Source organism: Terrapene carolina, unplaced genomic scaffold, assembly GCF_002925995.2.
Source record: "Terrapene carolina triunguis isolate 2854851 unplaced genomic scaffold, T_m_triunguis-2.0 Scaffold395, whole genome shotgun sequence".
Taxonomy (NCBI): domain Eukaryota; kingdom Metazoa; phylum Chordata; order Testudines; family Emydidae; genus Terrapene; species Terrapene triunguis.
Genome location: NW_020664746.1, coordinates 2,503,293 through 2,522,772, shown reverse-complemented (window position 1 = coordinate 2,522,772; position 19,480 = coordinate 2,503,293). Strand labels below are relative to the sequence as shown.

At 44.8% G+C, this 19,480-nt stretch overlaps 1 protein-coding gene across 1 annotated transcript in view; it reads right to left on the bottom strand.

Annotated features, from left to right (window-relative positions):
- Positions 1 to 14,099: 14,099 nt before the first annotated feature.
- Positions 14,100 to 19,480, bottom strand: part of ADRA1B (adrenoceptor alpha 1B) — a 19,918-nt gene continuing 14,537 nt past the window's right edge. The window contains exon 2 of the mRNA XM_024211927.2: positions 14,100 to 14,668. Within this exon, the coding sequence (XP_024067695.2) occupies positions 14,100 to 14,668 (569 nt within the window). The remainder of the gene's footprint in view (positions 14,669 to 19,480) is intronic.

The window sequence follows — 19,480 nt, the reverse complement described above, 5'->3', positions numbered from 1 at the left end:
AAGTAGCTCAGATGTGCAAATGATTGTTCTGGAATTCCCCAGCTCCAGGAATAAACTACCAATGTAAAATTAACATGAGGCTGCTATTTTATTATGGTCAAAAGAAAACATTCATTAGTGGATGAGTGGAAAAAATTAAAACTTCAATCACATTTTCTTTCAGCTAAAAGTTTTAATCAAACTGCACACCCAAGTGGAATGGACAGTTCCTGAGACTGGGAGCTTTTCAAGCAAAAGTCAATAAATTACAAGTGAATGTAAATAAAATCTAACTCTATTCCCCTACAACAAAGGAGAACATAAAAAATGCAGACACGTCTGCAAACACCACAGCAACACAAGTTGACATAATGTCCTTGCTTTAGGCTACCAAGAGATCCTATGGTTATTACTAACCTCAGCATTGCAGGTAAACAATGTCTAAAAATACACCCAAGCTAATGAATGATACATTTTTTCACAAGCACATTCATCAAAGTATCTGGCCAGGGTAATAGAAAACTTGATTCATACAAATAAAAGTTTGAGGCAATTAATATCATACTGTTGTCACAAGGGTGAATTGAACTGACAGAAAAATGAGGTTAACCTCATCTATATAACTCATACTCAGTCTTTATAGTCATCAATTCTGCAAACACATGCTTAATTTTATGCACTTGAGTAGTGTTTAAAATTAAACATGGCGTAAATGTTTGCAGGATCGGTACCTGAATCTTCAAAGCACTCTGCAAACATTTACTCATCCTTCCTCATACCAGCTTTGGGAGATAAACATTCTTGTCTCCATTTTTCGGATGAGGAGCTGAGGCAGAGGTCAGAGCCAGGATTAGAACTCAGTAAATTCCTGATGCCAAGACCCTGCTTGGACTAGCTAGACTATGCCTCTTTCTTGTGTAGAACTCTTTCTCTTGTTCTCATAAAATATTACAATTACATACAGTATCTGCCCATAGATACCAAGATGATGGGTGCCTTTCAAAGGCCATACATGTCGCCAGCTGGTTGATGCAAGAGTCTCTGTAGAGGCCAAAGGAAAAGAAAAGGCCATAGATTTCCATCCTTATTGACAACAAAAGTCATGATTATTATTTTTTCCTGATTGCTGCACTTACACGGGGAAATTATTTCCCTGTTTCAGAGATGGGGTCAGAAATGGCAGATCCCTAGAGACACATGGGTATTTTTAGATTTGTATGTATATGGAAACTTAAGCAAGTAAATAATAGCTAGAGAAAAACTTCAGTGATTCAGAAAATATGTGCATAGCACCAAATACATCCCCTTCTTACATATTTATGGCATGCTGGCTGAGAAGTTGGCTGCAGTGAGCTAAAGTCTAGGTTCAAAACCAGCCGTGTGGTTTTGCTTTCTTATGTGAGCCTTTGGAAGTTTTCTCCCTTTCTTGATATACTTGCTGAGTTCTCTAACAATGTATTCAACTGTTGTGAGGAAAGCATAAGATAAATTAATTGACAAAGGAAAAAAATATGTGTGGATAACTAAAGAAGCTTGTAGAGTACTGGTCTTAAGCCACCATACCAAACAGGAGGAAATGTGAGTTTCAGGGTTAATAAATCCATGAACCTTGGCTGCATGTATGGAAAAGAGACCCAAGACGTGCTAACATCCACATATTCCACTGCAGAGTGGTGTCAGTAAGATTCCCAGGAAGCTTGGCTCCTTTGAGAATTGCCTACAGGTGGCATTTGTGAGCAGACATTGTGGGGTTTATTCTGTTGATGAACTCACATAAGTCTCAGGCTATGTCTATAATGGCAATTGAACAACAAAACCTTTTTCGTTAGCTACCCCACCCCTGAAAGACAAAAGTTTTGCCACAACAAGTGCCAGTGTAAACAGTGCTTTGTTAGCAGGAGCGCTCTCCTGCCGACAGTGCAAACACTGCTCGTTGTGGGTGGAAGATTTTGGTTGTCAGGAGAGCCGACAAACAGCGGCTACACTGCGCCACTTTGGCAGCACGGCTGTAGCGACACAAAAGCTGTGTAGTGTAGACATAGCCTTAGTAATCTGCGAGGACTTCAGAGGCAGAATACATACTGGAAATGTCCCATATATTCCATTACCTCAACTGCAGAAACACTTACTTTCAGTAGCATAGACCCAGATCCTCAAACCTATGTAGGTACTAACTCCCAATGATTTCAGTGGGAGTTAGATGCCTAAATGCCTTTGAGGAGCTGAGCCTTTTTCCTCCTGACTTAGGGCCATTCTCATCACACTTACACTGGTGTAAATCAGCAGTAAATCCACTGAATGGCAAGATGTTGCCTTGTTTGGTACTCACTGCTACACCTCCGCAGCATATATTTTAACTCTGGACTGAAATCTTGACCAACAGTGATTCCTGCTCTGAACAAGCTTAACCTGGGTTGCCTTCAGTTAGTCACACACACATCACCGTGGCTTTCCTTTTCCAAAACTGGAACTGGACACCTTCATTGTAGACACAGCTCCTCCTGGCAAAAAATCCCCTTTGGTTGCAAACCATCCACCATGTTAACTAAAGGACAAGTTGTACCATAAAAGAGAATCAAAGGACTACATTTTGCCCTCATTTTATGCCTTTGCAACACCACTGACATCAATGAGAACTGTAAATGCATACCTGAGAGCAGAATTAAGCTCAAAGTCTTCCTGCTATGGGTCTTGGGGAAGGGAAGAGGTAGCTAGAGAGGAGGCAAGCAGGGAAGGAAGAGGTGCAGGAGATTTAATCTCTTTGTTCACAGGAGGTCAGAGACAGAGCAAACACACTTAAAATTCCAGCAGCAACAACCTTAAAGTCTGGCAGCCAATTCACAAGGAGAGGAGCCCCCTGTCCAAACCCTTCCAGAGGTTAAAGGTTCCAGTGAACATTTTTTCTTGCTGCTCCACCCCTCAGCCTTCTGCAAACATTTTTTTCTCTGCATTAGAGTGATTCTAAAAATGACGTGATGGGCCTTCAGGGTAGTTGAGGCATAATTACAGTCTCGTCAAATCTGCTTCATTCAAAGGCTAAAACGACCTTTCTTCCTAACTGCCAGCCCTGCAAACTCAGCCTGGATTTGAAAGTCGAGTTGGATTCTCTCCGTCTTGTGTGTTGTCACCACCAGGCCATCTCTGCCTCATTACATCTACCCAGCCCCATCATCTCCTGAGCTGTTTGGAACTAAGGCCTGGTCTACACTAGGCTTTTATGTCGAATTTAGCGCCGTTATATCGAATTAACCCTGCACCCGTCCACACCAGGAAGCCATTTAGTTCGACATAAAGCTCTCTTTAAATCGATTTCTGTAATCCTCCCCAACGAGAGGAGTAGCGCTAAATTCGACATGGCCATATCAAATTAGGCTAGGTGTGGATGGAAATCGACGGTAATAGCTCCAGGAGCTATCCCACAGTGCACCACTCTGTTGACGCTCTGGACAGCAGTCCGAGCTCGGATGCTCTGACCAGCCACACCCCCGGGAAAATTTGAATTCATTTTCCTGTCTGGGCAGTTTGAATCTCAGTTCCTGTTTGGACATCGAGGGGAGCTCAGCAGCAGTGGCAACTATGCAGAGCTCTCCAGCAGAGATGGCCGTGCAATCTAATAGAAAGAGGGCCCCAGCATGGACTGATCGGGAACTCTTGGATCTCATCGCAGTGTGGGGCGATGAGTCCGTGCTTTCAGAGCTGCGCTCCAAAAGAAGGAATGCTAAGATCTACGAGAAGATCTCCAAAGCCATGGCAGAGAGAGGCTACAGCCGGGATGCAACGCAGTGCCGCGTGAAAATCAAGGAGCTGAGACAAGGCTACCAAAAAACCAAAGAGGCTAACGGACGCTCCGGATCCCAGCCCCACACATCCCGTTTCTACGAGGCACTGCATTCCATCCTGGGAGCGGCCGCCACCACTACCCCACCCCTGACCGTGGACTCTGAGGATGGGATATTGTCCGCGGCCGGTTCCTCGTCGGACATGTTAGTGGACGGGGAAGATGAAGAAGGAGATGAGGAGGACGAGGCAGTCGACAGCGCTGGCACCGCTGATTTCCCCGACAGCCAGGAGCTCTTCATCACCCTTACCGAGATCCCGTACCAACCGTCCCCATCCCTTACCCCGGACACAGAATCAGGGGAAGGATCAAGCAGTAAGTGCAGTAAACATGTAAACATTTATTTAAAACAGAACGGTAATATTTATACTATTAACAATGTATGTTTATAAAAGTGCTGTAAACTAGTAAAAAAGAATCAGGTGCAAAACAGGAATATTTACAAAGGTAACAAATGGGTTTTCATGATTTCTCTGTCTTAGGCTCTGCTCAATTTAGTCCCAAGTATTTTAAAAAATTTTCACAATGTCCGTTACTACATGATTCCGAGGCCCAAGACGCTCCACTCCATAGTCCCAGTGCACCTAGGCGAAAATCCGGCCAATGTGGCCGGGGATTGACGAGAAATCCTCGTAGGAGAACTCCTCGTAGGTCTCGTGGAGGTAGATCTCAAGCCTGTTTATGAGGTTCCGGGGTAGGGCGATCTTACTGGGCCCTCCGTGGTAGCAGACATGTCCCCTCCACGCCACAATCAGGTACTCGGGGATCATGGCCCGACATAGCATGGCGGCATACGGCCCCGGTTTCTGCATGCTTTCCCGCAGCATGCGTTCTTTCTGGGTGTCCGGGATCCTCAGGAGGGTGATGTCGCTCATGACGCCCTGCTTTGAATTAGGGAGGGGAATGTTAGTATTGGGACTGCTTTACAGCCACGCGGTGGAGGGAGAGGGGCAGCATACAGGGATCTTTCCCTGGGACAGCCGCGAGGGGGTGGGACAGGGGCAGAGTTGATGCTGTCCTGATTGCTGGCAGCAGAGACTGGCATTGCTTTCAATGTGAAAGGAGGCCAGTGCTACTGCTGGAGTTTTAAGCAGCCACAAGTCTCCGGCTTACCATTATTGACCGCTCCAGAAGTTCAGGTCTCCAGCCACAGTTCTCTGATCACTCCAAGACCTCCGCAAGTCCACAGGCACTGAAGGCGACGGCCGAAAATTCGACCTTGTCCTGAGTGCGCATGTGAGAGGTGCAGTGCATGGTCTTGTTCACAGAGAAAGACTAGGTTCTTTGTATACAATTTCATTTATCTGTCTCAGGAATTCACTCCCTTTTTACAGTTCACACAGACACATCTGCGACTGTCTCCCAACCCAGCCTGTCAGCACACTCCCAGAGGCTAGCGCAGATTAGGCGGAGGAAGAAGAAGATGCGTGAAGACATGTTCTCAGAACTAATGGGATGCTCCCGAGCCCAGGCAGCCCAGCAGACACAGTGGAGGGAGAACTTGTCACAAATGCACCGAGCAGTCATGGAACGGGAGGAGAGGTGGCGTCAGGAGGACCAACAGGCTACTGAAAAGCTGCTTGGACTAATGAGGGAGCAAACGGACACGCTCCGGCGCCTTGTGGATGTTCTGCAAGACCGGAGGCAGGAGGACAGAGCCCCGCTGCAGTCTATCTGTAACCACCCTCACCCGCCACCAAGTCCCACACCACCCTCACCCAAAGTCCAAAGAAGGAGGGGCAGCAAGGGCCGTTAAAACTTTCAGTCAACCCCTGCAGACTGCTCTAGCACTAGAAGGCTGACATTCCCCAAAATTTCATAAGTCCTTTCCTACCCACCTCACACAAGCCCCCGTTCAAGTTTCACCACCCACGTTTCATGTCTGGTTCGCAATAAAATGTTTGTTTCTGTCCATTACTGTTTCAGTCAGGTTCTTTTGAGGGAGAGTCTGTCTGGAGAGGGGGAAGGGGCTTGGTAATTGGACAGGACAGTGACCTTTAGCAGGGTACAGAGGCGGTGTCAGGTCCAGCATCAGGACACATACACAGTGCAGTCACTGGTTACCCTGGTCAGTCTGGGAGGTGTTTTTCATGTTCTGGGGGCGGGGTTGCTCTGTGACTTTGTGGCGGGGGAGGGCAGTTACAGATCTTATGCAGCGGTCCTTATCCTGGCTCACAGATCCACGCAGCAGGGGATCTGTAACCCTACCCCCCCTGCCAGAAAGTCACATAGCCGACACATACACACAGTCCCCCCCAGGAGTGCTGGCAGGCTCCATTGAAATAACCAGTCCACCAGTGCGGAGCCTGTCATTCCGGGAGTTTAGAAGCATCATTTGCATCAGAACACTAAACCCGCCCCCCGCCACAGTCTGCGTCCCCGGTTTAAAATATTCCCGCGAAAACAGCAATACAGACAACGGTGTTCATTAACAAAATCGAAATGATTTTATTTTTTGGGAAGGGGAAGGGGGTGAAGGGGGTATGTAACTGGAGAGGATAGTCAAAATGAACTGGGTAAAGAAACGGGGGCAGGTTCAGCTTTTCTGTCCACAAACTGAAAAGTCACTGGTTGCCCTGCTCACTCAGGAACCTAGCTTTCAAAGCCTCCCGGATGCACAGGGCGTCCCGCTGGGATCTTCTAATGGCCCGGCTGTCTGGCTGGACGTAATCAGCAGCCAGGCTATTTGCCTCTAGCTCCCACCCCGCCATAAAGGTCTCCCCCTTGCTCTCACACAGATTGTGGAGCACACAGCAAGCTGCAATAACGATGGGGATATTGGTTTCACTGAGATCACAGCGAGTGAGTAAGCTTCTCCATCTCCCTTTGAGACGGCCAAAAGCACACTCCACCACCATTCTGCACTTGCTCAGCCGGTAGTTGAACAGTTCTTTTTCTGTGTCCAGGGCGCCAGTATAGGGCTTCATGAGCCAGGGCATTAGCGGGTAGGCTGGGTCCCCGAGGATGACTGTAGGCATCTCCACATCCCCAAGAGTTATTTTGTGGTCTGGGAAGTAAATACCTTCCTGCAGCCGTCTAAACAGACCAGAGTTCCTGAACACGCGAGCGTCATGAACCTTGCCCGGCCATCCGACGTAGATGTTTGTAAACTGTCCCCGATGGTCCACCAGTGCTTGCAGCACCATTGAAAAGTAGCCCTTTCTATTGATGTACTGGCTGGCCTGGTGGTCCGGTCCCAGGATAGGGATGTGAGTCCCATCGATAGCCCCACCGCAGTTTGGGAATCCCATCGCGGCAAAGCCATCTATGATGACCTGCGCGTTTCCCAGGGTCACTACCTTTGGGAGCAGTACCTTCACGATTGCCTTGGCTACTTGCATGACAACAACCCCCACGGTAGATTTGCCCACACCAAAGTGGTTCGCGACTGACCGGTAGCTGTCCGGCGTTGCAAGCTTCCAGAGGGCTATGGCCACTCGCTTCTCAACTGTGAGGGCTGCTCTCATCCTGGTATTCTGGCGCTTCAGGGCAGGGGACAGCAACTCACAAAGTTCGAGGAAAGTCCCCTTCCGCATGCGAAAGTTTCGCAGCCACTGGGATTCATCCCAGACCTGAAGCACTATACGGTCCCACCAGTCCGTGCTTGTTTCCCGGGCCCAGAATCGCCGTTCCACGATATCCACATGACCCATTGCCACCGTGATGTCCTGGGTGCTGGGGCTCATGGTTTCTGACAGCTCTGTGCTACTCTCCGACTTCAGGCCATCACGGCGGTGTCGTAGCCTCCTCGCCTGATTACTCTTCATCTGCCTCAGGGAAAGGTGTATGATAAGCTGCGAGGTGTTGAGAACGGCCACAAGTGCAGCGATGGTCGCAGCGTGATCCATGATCGCAGTGCTGTGGCGTCCGCGCTGTCACTGACCAGAAAAGTGCGCGAACTGATTTCCCGCCGGCGCTTTCATGGAGGGAGGGAGGGCGTTAGTGACGGACGGATGACGACAAATTTTTTTTACCCAGAAGGCATTGGCGGCTCGACCCAGAATTCCGATGGGCAGCGGGGACTGCGGGAACTGTGGGATAGCTGCCCACAGTGCACCGCTTCCAATATCGACGCTCGCCCCGTTAGTGTGGACTCACAAAGTCGAATTACTGTCCTTAGTGTGTCCTTAGTGTGGACACACACGTTCGACTTTGCAATATCGATTCCACATATTCGATTTAAGTAAAATCGAATTACCCTCGTAGTGTAGACATACCCTAAGTGAGCAATTCCGTTGATGCACAAGCCAGCATAGAATCCAGCTCGCTCTCTCAGAGCTAGTTGGTTCTGAGCTACAGGAGCCACTACCTCAGAACATTCCTTTTTATCCAGTGTAATTTGATGCTTATTTACCCCAGATGGAGATCTACTCCAATGACTCTGAATGCACCCAGAGAGCATTGCTGTAGCGTAAGGAAGTACTAGTTTCACATGCAAAGAGTCCTGTGGCACCGTATAGACTAACAGACGTATTGGAGCATGAGCTTTCGTGGGTGAATACCCACTTCTTCGGATGCATGCATCCACGAAAGCTCATGCTCCAATACGTCTGTTTGTCTATAAGGTGCCACAGGACTCTTTGCTGCTTTTACAGATCCAGACTAACACAGCTACCCCTTTGATACTAGTTTCACATATCACTTTTCAGACTGGAACTTCAGTTTTACAGTATTAATGTGCACTCCCTGCTTTCTCCCTTTCCCACCCCATTTGGAAAGATAACCGACAATTTAATTTCCCAAGAGTAAACAATGCACTATGACCCAGAGTTTCAATGGTATAATCTCATTTGCTTGGATTGATTTTACCATCACCTCTTGCCAAAATAAGAAGCACTCTTGCGATGGATGAAAATGTTGACACCTAATGAGTTTAATGTAGGTGCAGCTGAGCTATAACAATATAGTATGAGCCATTACAGCTGTGCTCTTGACTGAATGGGTTTCTGCAGGCTTCTAGTTAGCAATTAGGCTACATGTAGTAGCTTAACTTGGAGAAACACAGTATTTTACAAGTGTCTTCTGTGCTAAGTGGCAAAACCACTGAAATGTAAGCAAACCCATTTGGACACCGAGGGTATGCCTACACTGCAATTAAAAACCCACGGCTGGTCCATGCCAGCTAACTAGAGCTCGGGCTAAGGGGTTGTTTAATTGTGGTGTGGACATTCAGGACCCTGCAAGGGAGAAAGTAAATAAGGAAGTGTTATTTACTCCTCATAACACAAGAACTAGGGGTCACTAAATAAAAATAATAGGCAGCAGGTTTAAAACAAGCCAAAGGAAGTATTTCTTCACACAACGCACAGTCAACCTGTGGAATTCTTTGCCAGAGGATGTTGTGAAGGCCAAGACTATAACACGGTTCAAAAAAGAGCTAGATAAATTCATGGAGGATAGGTCCATCAATGGCTATTAGCCAGGATGGGCACGGATGGTGTCCCTAGCCTCTGTTTGCCAGAAGCTGGGAATGGGAGACAGGGGATGGATCACTTGATTACCTCTTCTGTTCATTCCCTCTGGGGCACTTGGCATTGGCCACTGTTGGAAGACAGGATACTGGGCTAGATGGACCTTTGGTTTGACCCAGTATGGCCATTCTTATGTTCTTATGTCCCAGAGCCTGGGCTGAAGCCCAAATCCAAATGCCTACACCACAATTAAACAGCCCCATAGCACAACCCCATGAGCCCAAGTTGGCTGGCATGGGCCAGCTGCGGGTGTCTAACTATAGTGTAGACATACCCCTAGTTAGTTTATCAGAGAGGTTATTGGTGCTACAGGCAGAACTACATGATGGAATATAATTGCATCCTCCAGGCCACCAGAACACGCCAATTGCTATTTCCCCATAGGCTGCAGATATTCTATATGTAATCTATATTCTTTCCTTAACAAAGGGGCAAAAGGGGACTGGTCCCACAAGGCTTGCTGATGATGCTCTACCTTGACTAATTTTTCACCAAAAGAAAGAAGCAGCAATGGAGGGAGGACTTAACGGAGGGAAGATAGAGAGATGTGCAGGACCTCATTTGGGCAGGACTTGATTGGATGCAGATTTGGAAAGATTCTACTGGTACAATAAAGAGATTACAGTAGATTTCCTCTGAGAAAGGATATGGAGGTTCTGGCCACTTGTTGAAACCCAACCCAGGGCAGCAGTGACAGGAATGTAATCATGATAGATATTCCTCCTGCAGGTCTCCCTACTTTCCTTCATAGGTGGCACGAATGGATTCTCTCAAGTCCATTTTACAGCCTGAGTCCTTCACGCTGGTCTTTACATTGTGTTTGGTAATGGGGTCTCAGATATGTGTTGATGCTGTGATTAGAGGTGAGGTGCTTCTCCCTGGCAGTCTGTCTGCAGGTTTGAACTGTGGCTTGGCACCACTTTACAGAAACCTCACATGTATGTGCAGGTTGCTTCCCAAAGGTGCCAGAGTGGCACCGGAGCTCCATGCAGAACCAAACCATGTGGCCCAAAATGAGACCCTCCAAAAAGCTGGACTTGGGGTTCTCATGAGATGAAAGGCAGGGAGCCTACAAGTGGGAAGCAGGAAGCTATGAAGAGGAGGATCATGAAATATCTAAAGGGAGGTCATGGGGAATCCAGAATGGCTGTAAAAAAAGAATGAGATGAACTGCAAAGAGATGTGAGGAATCCCCACATTTTGTGGAGGAACAGGGTGCCAAATATAGGAATTATAGGATAACAAATATGAATCAAGCTAATGAGACATCACAATTTGTTGAAATAATGTCTTATTTACATGTCAAGTGTCACCTCACCTCATTGCTTCCATTGGCATTGTTTGCTTTCACACAGGTCCACTAAAGCTGTGGGATCAATCACTCTGTTAATGCATCCGATGTCATGGCAATAAGAGGTGAAGCTTTTGAACCACTTCTGAATGATATGCTCCAGGCAAGGCCTGGCTTGCTGAATGCCTACAGTGGACGGTAGAGGAAATGTTTTACTTAGGGCATGTCTACATGCACAGTGCTGCAGCGGCACAGCTGTACTGATGCAGCTGTGCTGCTGCAGTGTGTCTGGTGAAGAGATTAATAAAACCACCTCTGTGAACGGCAGAAGCTATGTCAGCAGAAGAAGCTCTGCCGCCGACATAGCGCTGTGCACACGAGCGTGTATGTCAATGTAACTTATGTCGCTCATGGGGGTGGTTTATTCACATCCCTGAGCGGGATAAGTTATACCAAGGGTTCTCAAACTGGGAGGCGGGACCCCTCAGGGGGTCGCAAGGTTATTACATGGAGGGGTCTCAAGCTGTCAGCCTCCACCCCAAACCCCACTTTGCATCCAGGATTTTTAATGGTTTTAAATATATAAAAAAGTGTTTTTCATTTATAAGGGGGGTCGCACTCAGAGGCTAGCTATGTGAAAGGGGTCACCAGTACAAAATTTTGAGAACCACTGAATTATACTGACATAAACTGTGGTGTAGACATAGCCTTAGAAAGTACAATATATATTTACTTTTGGCTGGCTGTAACTGTTTGACATTTTTATTCCCATGCTGAGTAAGTTAACTTTTCTCTTGTTATCTTCCCAGGTGGCAGGGATCCTAAAACAGAACGTCTCCTGGATTTTTGTTCCTCTTGGAAGGTTGTATCCCCCAACCATCTCATCCGGCAAGCTGCCTCTGATGCGTTGGCTGTGATTATGAAATGGAGGATTTGGGGAGGTACTGGACAAATGGTATGGACTAATGTGAAGCTTAGTTAAGATTTCTTTGATCAGTCTGGGTTTCCTTCTCTGTTACTTGGAGAGAGGTGTTTTTTCTGCACTAAAATGACCAAGATTCCCTTTTGTAAATTTGAAAAGCTAAATCGGCAGCGATGAATCTTTTCTTTGGATGTTGTAAGGAGTATCCAATGTATAAAAATGACAAGTGCTTATAGATCAGTCCAGCAAGGAGTGGCACAATATCAAATTTCAAGGCTTGCCACAGGTGACTACAGAAATCTCGTTAAAATGAAATACAATTATTTAAGGAGCTTGAATGATTATCAGGGATCAGACAGCTTTTGTTAAGAACCAAAAGTAATAAAAAGAAATGCCAGTCTTTCAAAGCTGCTTTGTTAAAGGCTTTAGAGGAGTGAAATGCTGGCTGTGCTGCACCTTCTACCATCAGCTCTGAAAAGTTCTCCAAAGTTGATAGATGTTGTTTTAGTTTGGGTTTACACTGCATGACTCACCTGTTAAGCTAAACCTAGAAGGACACTATCAAACAGTTAGGCCCAAAATTCTGATCTGTAATCAACAATAATTTACAAAACCTAATGTGACTAGAAATGTTTTTAGAACATTTTCCCCCCGTGGGTCCCCTTCCAAAAATTAAAATGAAAACTTACACAAAAGAACCCCACACCGTCATCTGCACTGTGGGAAACTCAAAGAGAACAGGAATATCCTAGTGCAGCACAAGCGGAAAGCAAAATCGTCCAGTCTAGCTTCCTTTTCTGAGTGGAGTAGAATACAAAAAATAAATGCGTGGCAAAAAGAGTGGAAAGATTTTTTAAATCCTTTCTATTTTAATAAGCAGTGTCCCTTTAAGAGGAAATTGCAACTCAGTAGGAGCAGGTTTGGGCCATTTAAACGCAACAGGAGATTTGCCAATGACTTCAATGGGATCAGGATCAGACCCAAGGTGCCGTACATTAAGTCTGTATATGTACTTATATGGCTCTCATCATTGTAGTATATGAGCATGTGATGACCTAGACACAAAACTTCTCTATCTTTGCTCACTGAGCTGGAGGATATTTGGCCCAACCACAGATCACATCCATCTTCATCAACCTAATGAGGGAATATACATATGCAATGAAACCAAGGGAAATGCTCTCATGGGAGTCAACATTCTAAAAACATCTGTTAAGTGTTTTCCGCACATCTGTTTATGGTTCAGCCTCTGTTTCAGTATTCACAAAAACATTGCTAAAATTCCTAATAAGGGAAGCCTCGGGTCAGAGGAAGGAGTAAAGACCAGTTGCCATGGTTTGTACCACTTTATGTAAAAATTCACAGTCGTTAGTTTCACGATTCACACTTAATTGAAAGAGATGAAAACAACTTCCAAACATGGGTTAAAACATATTAGAAGATGTCCTCAGAGATCCCCTAGTTATTACCATGTTATTGAGCTGAAGGATGCAAAGCAAAGTGGGACTCTCATATAACTGCATCCTTTTGATTTTTCCATTTCTGATTTCAGTGACAAAGCAAAAGTCACTAGAAATGCAATGTCACCTCCAAACACTGCCAAAAACACCAAGTGGGTTTTACTGAATCCAGCATATTTGCTCTCAGGCTGGGTTATGTGCTTCCAGCGGTCAGTGCTCTTTTGTGCTATGTCTGCAAAGCTGTTTATGAAGGATCTGGAGTGATTTATGGGTTTTGCTTTGGAAACCAGACCCTTTGGTTGCCCGTAAGCTTATAGGACAATTACTAATGTGCTGGCGCACGAATACTGAGCCCTGACCATTGCTGATGTTTTTAAGCTTTCAAAAAAATAACATGGTAAAAGATAGGGGAGTTTGGCCAAGTTGGTTCACTTCCATTTTTAACTCATCGCCAACTCATAACGCTGCCCCAAAGGATATCAGTGGCTATGATGGGAGATCCCACCCCAGCCTGCACGCACATGCACGAATGGGAGAGTGGGAAAGGAGGCTCTCCTGGAATGCCAATTGGATATTAATAAACAAAAGTGATGTATACATGTGAAGTTACTTTAATCTTTGACATTGTTTGTGGTTTCTAAAGTGCTATCGTTCAGTGAAGTACACCAACAGGTAAGGTTTTTACAGGCAAAACCAGAAGCAGCTAGTGGTACCCTGAAGAGGTACAAATAAAACCACGCTTCCTCTTGACGATACACACTCTCTCTCTCTCTACTTATATAAACTTTCTATAGTTATGTGTGTTTGGATACTCCACAGCCTTTCCATCAGAGCTGAATATTTAGCTGAGTGCACATCACTGTCTTTATAGGGCCCTTCCCTGCATTGTGCACAAATTTCTGCAGCATCTCTGGCAATCAACTTGGAGCACTGATCTCCCTGCAGTGGTGGGACTATGCCAATATTCTGACATTAGGCTGCCTGCTACTGCCATCCTGGATGAACTCCCTCCCGGCACCATGTCAAGCATGTCTAGATTGGGTGCAGGTTCGTGTCTTTGCCTGGGTTAAACACCAACCAACTTAATGTGTGCAGATGAGCCCAGAATCCAGGCCCTCCTGCATCCAGGGAACAGCGTTTAGAATTTGCTCATTTCAACAGCCATTCTGCAGTCAGCTGTGCTGTTCAGTGTGTCACAGATGGTCTTGCAGCCCCCATTGGGCGAGGCTTGGCTGCCAGCAGCGATATGTCCGTTGTGCTCGGTTGGGAGCTTGAAGGTAAAGAGGTGGCATGAGTCCTTTCGCCTGCTGCCTTCCTGTAGGGGGCCCAGGAAGGAGCTGGAGCTCTTCCACTCCTGGAACGTGTACATTTCCATGGGAGGGTGAGTGACTTTGCTCAGGTAGCTGGGGCTCGGGTTGGCTGAGGATAATGTCCTCTGACTGCCGCTTAGGAAGCTCCTGCTGTCTTCCAACGAGTCCTTGCGGGAGCGTTCGAAGGAGCCTTGGTTCCAGTTCCTGTAGTTGTAGGCCCACCACCCCAGCCGCCTCCGCTGGTGGCACTGGCACTTCAGGATCTGTATAAAAGCCCTCTTGAACTCTTTGCTCGAGCAGGGGTAGATGATTGGGTTCAAGCAGCTGTTGAAGTAGCCAAGCCAAAAAATTATCTTGAAGATGGTTTCAGGTGGCTTCAAAGCAGAAAACATAGACCCTATCAGGGAAAAACAAGCAGAGAAAGCATCTGAGATAACTGGTCCTGACTGCCTTTAATAAAGAGAATAAGGTGAACCCATGATGTTCATGGACGTTCCTGTGAGGATGCCTTTGTTAAAAAGTTATATCACCCTTGCCACTTCAGTTAACGTCAACTTGACATTCTTGATATTTCTAAGGTACAAAACCCACCCCCCCAAAAAACTCTTTTGGATAAAGAAGCCTGATTTTCTTTTTTCATCATGCAGCTTCAAAAAGGTGCACAAATTCAATTTAAATCCCCTCCCCCCCAACCGCTGCATATTTATTTATTTATTTATTTATTTATATTGCAGTAGCACCTAAAGGATCAGGGCCCCATTGTTGTTGGCACTGTAAAAAACACAAAGAGATAGTTCCTACTGCAGAGAGCCATTTGTAGGTCACCTTCAATAGGGACAGATCTATTTATATTCACAAGGTCCTTTTGTGCTCCTCGTCCTGGTGCGTATCTGTGCTCAGACATAACTTGCTATTTCCACAAACTTGCTATGGCAGCCCTAAGTTTGGGGACTTGTTCTTGCCTGTCCTGTCTAGGTTATCTAAGTCACCAATAGGAAATAATATTAAAAAGATACAAAATCTATTTACGCCTGAAATCAGTTAAAGGTCACACAGGTCTGCATAGACCAGGGCTTCTCAACATTTTTATAGCACAAGCAGAGGGATCATCTCATGAATATTTCCCCTCCCATTCACTATCACATGATTTCCTTGAATCAACTATTGCAGTTGTTACATAGAAAACTAATATTAGCAAAGCATTTAATGTATTTAACGTATTAATTCAATAAAATGAAATTTAGCAAAATGGAACATTCTGAACGAATGCCTGAAGGCTCTGAGTTAAAATTATGGGCCCCGTTCACACATTTATATTTCTAGCTGGAGCAAGCTGAGTAGGTGGATTCAATATGGGAGCTTAATTTCAGGAACTGGTACTAGATTCTTCTAGGCCTTTTAAAAATGGAGAGATGCATCTGAACCCACATATCAAGGCTCTGAGAACAGAATCCTTTTACACTGGAGCAGTTTCAGATGATCTGAGCCATGAAAGCACCCAAGTAAGCAATAGCTATCAGACTGCTTTACTGTGGCAGGAGGGATGTGATTGTAGGCATATTTCCCCATCTATCCCAGCAATGCAAAGGCTGTGGTCTCTAGACCTCAAAGCTATGCAAAACCCTGGTTAATGGACACAGCTATGTGCTATTTAGTAGTGGAACAGCTATGTCATTCAGATAAGCATAGCTGCAGCTTTTCCAGTCAGCTCGGTAGGCTTGATAGTAACTACAAGGGGCTGAGCAAGCTTAACTCCCATGAAGCTAGGGAGAGAGAGAAGCACATGCAACACAGCTCATGCCTCAGCCTGCCTTCCTCCATGCACCAACCAGCATGGCTGAGCTGGTGCAGAGGGGGAAGTAATGTGCTATTAATAGTGACAAACTGGAGATTACTTCCTGGGAGTCAGCATGTCTTGATTTGGGCAGAGTCAGGAAGTAATCTTCAGTTTTAATAGCACATTACTTCCCCTAGCTCTGAGGGTTTAAGTGGAATTTAAAAGGCGCATAGTTCTTTGTTCATGCCTTCTGCAGTGGACTGCATTTCAGTGCACAAACCAGTCTCTAACCATTGTGCTGCTCCTAATATTCTGCAGCTCTCTCCCTCCCATCTGCCGGAGCTCCCAGGAAGTGATGAATGCAGGAAGTGATGAATGCAGCACAGAGTCTAACACTGGAGAAACAGTGAAAAGTACCCAAAAGATTTCCAACGGACAAACCAAAATAATGCAAACACATTGACTGTCTGCTTAGCATTAAGTACTTTTTAATGAAAGATTCAACACACATTCATGTGGTTCTAGTGAATAAACCATGAAAAGGGTGTGAAACCCTTGTACTGTCTTAGTGAAACTTGATCCAAGCTTATGATTTGAGCCAATATGGGCAAGATACGCCAAGTCCTCCCATACACTCAGTCGCAAACTCTTTCAGGATTCGTTTTCTAAACAATAATTACAAATATTTTCCTTTGGATTTGAAGAAAAAAGTTTTGTGATTGTACTACACAAATATGAAAACTGATTATATGGAAGAACTAGTCTGGGGCTTATCCTTTAAAGTGTCTCTATTTTGTTTTCCAGAACCACCATAAAGTCTAGATGAACTCATGATATTAAGGACCAGTAGGACCAATGAAGGCGCTGAAGAGCACATATTATTGTTGTGCAGGTCCTACATAAACATTGGCTCTTCCCCCCAAGAAACTGGAATATATATATTTAATATTGGAAACATTTAGAATCTAGAAGAAATTCCTCCACCAGATTTTAAAGTTTTGGGGCAGGACAAAATTTGGACATAATCCATTTGACAGTGTCTTTTTCCGTAAATAATAAATAATAGTTAAAGAAGAAGGAAAGATTGCTGGAAAGACTTTGCCTATGGGTAAGTAAAGCAAGAGGAGTTCCACAGAAGAGATGAGTGGCTATACGTATGGGGAAAGATAAATGGGATGCGTCTGTATGTGCTGTCTTGCATATAAACAGAATACGATACAACACACTGACAACACAAAGCTCAAAGTCTAAAACAAAGCAGTGGAAAAGGTTAAAACAAAACTGAAAAAGTGGGTAATATTTGAAAGAGCTAGTGGAAATGTGTATAGTATACAGTTAAGGAAATAAGGTAACAGGCATGTCTCTCTCACACACTTTCAGGATAATCACATTTTCAGATATTGACTGATGACAATCTCCAGTCAGTCAGTTTGAGTTCTCGTATGTAAAAGGGCAACTTCACAAGGGTGAAGAGAATTACTTCCTAACATCCCAGGCTGAGTGAGGTAGCATGTGTTCAGTTCTTGTTCTTGAAATGTCACTGCACCGTGGCAGATAATTAAAAAAAAATAAAAAATTACAAAGCAACTACAGTACTGCAGTCCATCCATAATCGAGTGCTTAGCAGCAAAGATCTGAAGACATATCAATTTGGAAAGTGGAGGTTTGGACTTAAAAAATGATCTACGTCTAGCAACATTTGAAGGAGAGTTTTGCATATTTCTCTATTGCTTTTTTTGAGTAGTATGGGAACAAGATTAAAGATAGATATTTAAAACATTGGTGATTAAATTATTATGTTTCCAAATGTATTTATTTTATTTCCCACAGCCGCTGCAAAAATGAACAAAAACAGTTCTGACTATAAGACTTAGACCCATGGAGATAGCACACAACACCTAGAATTCATTATTCACACAATAGCATCCAAGATTATGCTTTTCTGAACAAAGAGATACTAATTTGACAAGTCGATATTCTTCGAGCTATTAAATTATAGAACTGTATGGTAATAGCTCTTTTTTCAGCAGTTGTATAAAACCAGTGACTTCTTATCTGAACAACGCAAGCCTTACAAATATGTAAAAACAGCCCTGGAGGCTAGAGAGTTTCATTTAGTATGTAATGCAGGATTACTGCATAGTTTTAGGAACATATTAGATGTTAGGATAATTATTTTGAAGGTGAACTGGCAAACAGAGATGTTATCATACCAAAGGAGAATTAACAAATTCCTGAATAGAAACATAACTATTTTGCTTTTACACAGCACTTTGCATCTATAGGTCAACTCAAAGTGCTTTTACAAAGCATCATCATCCACATTTTACCAATGGGGAAACTGAGTCACAGAGAGACAAACTGACTTGCTGAGCCAGGATTAGAACCGCACCTCTCATAAGTTCCAAAACCATTGTTTTATCATTGTACCATACTGGGTAGCCGATAAGACTTTGTAATAATGACTCAGATAGGTCCTAATCCCACAAAGCAGAGTTGAGAACACCTGAAATTAATGAAAGTTGAGCACTTTGCTGAGTCATTCCTACAGTTGGCAGTGCAGAGGTCATGGACAAATACAGTAGTTATTGTGAGATCAGCAAAAACCCACATGCTATCTGACAGAGAGGGAATATTGACGAAAACTCAGTGATCATCTGAATGATGATGCCTCTACCATAGAATCCCCCTCTAGCTCTAGTCAGTTTGGATTATGAGCCCAAGACCTGGTTTGGGATCTGAAACTACATCCTTTGGCCCAGAAACTGTGAGCTTGTTATCAGCTAAACCAGGTTAAACCTGCCACATTTTAATGCTTTATTTTCTTTATTTAGGGTCATATTGTCCCTGACCTTTGTGCAGGCACACAGGGTAATGAGAGCGCCAATAAGTTCCTACGTGTCCCATGCAAGGGCCAGTAACAGCCTTAGTCTCTGAGCTCAAAGGAGCACGGACTGCTACTTTTGTGTGTCCCCAGAGGTGAATCTAATCCCAAAGAGGGTAAAGATGGAGGAGGAACCCTGCCAGGCAGAGCAGGCTGCACCATCCTAAAGTTAGGTGCACTCTGTACATTTCTGCTGCACTCCTGGCAGCTGAGGGAAGGATAATCCTTCCCTAAAGTCTCAGTGGAGTAGGGAGCTCCATAGCAGCCCCAAAGCATGACTGTAACAATAGATGCAATCTAACCCGCAGACACTCACTAATGCTATTGAGACATTTGGATAACTTACTGCTGAACTTGTAAAGACTGAACACAGTTTCTTCTCTTAAGATCAAATGTAGTATCACTTTCTGTTTAGTCCTCTGTGGGGAGCCTAGGGACTGTGTCCAGCTCCTATGGGGACACACACAATGATCTAGGGTGTGTCCATCTCCTATGTTCCCAACACAGAACCACTGATAATATTTAAATGTTTTCTTTTTTTTTTTTTT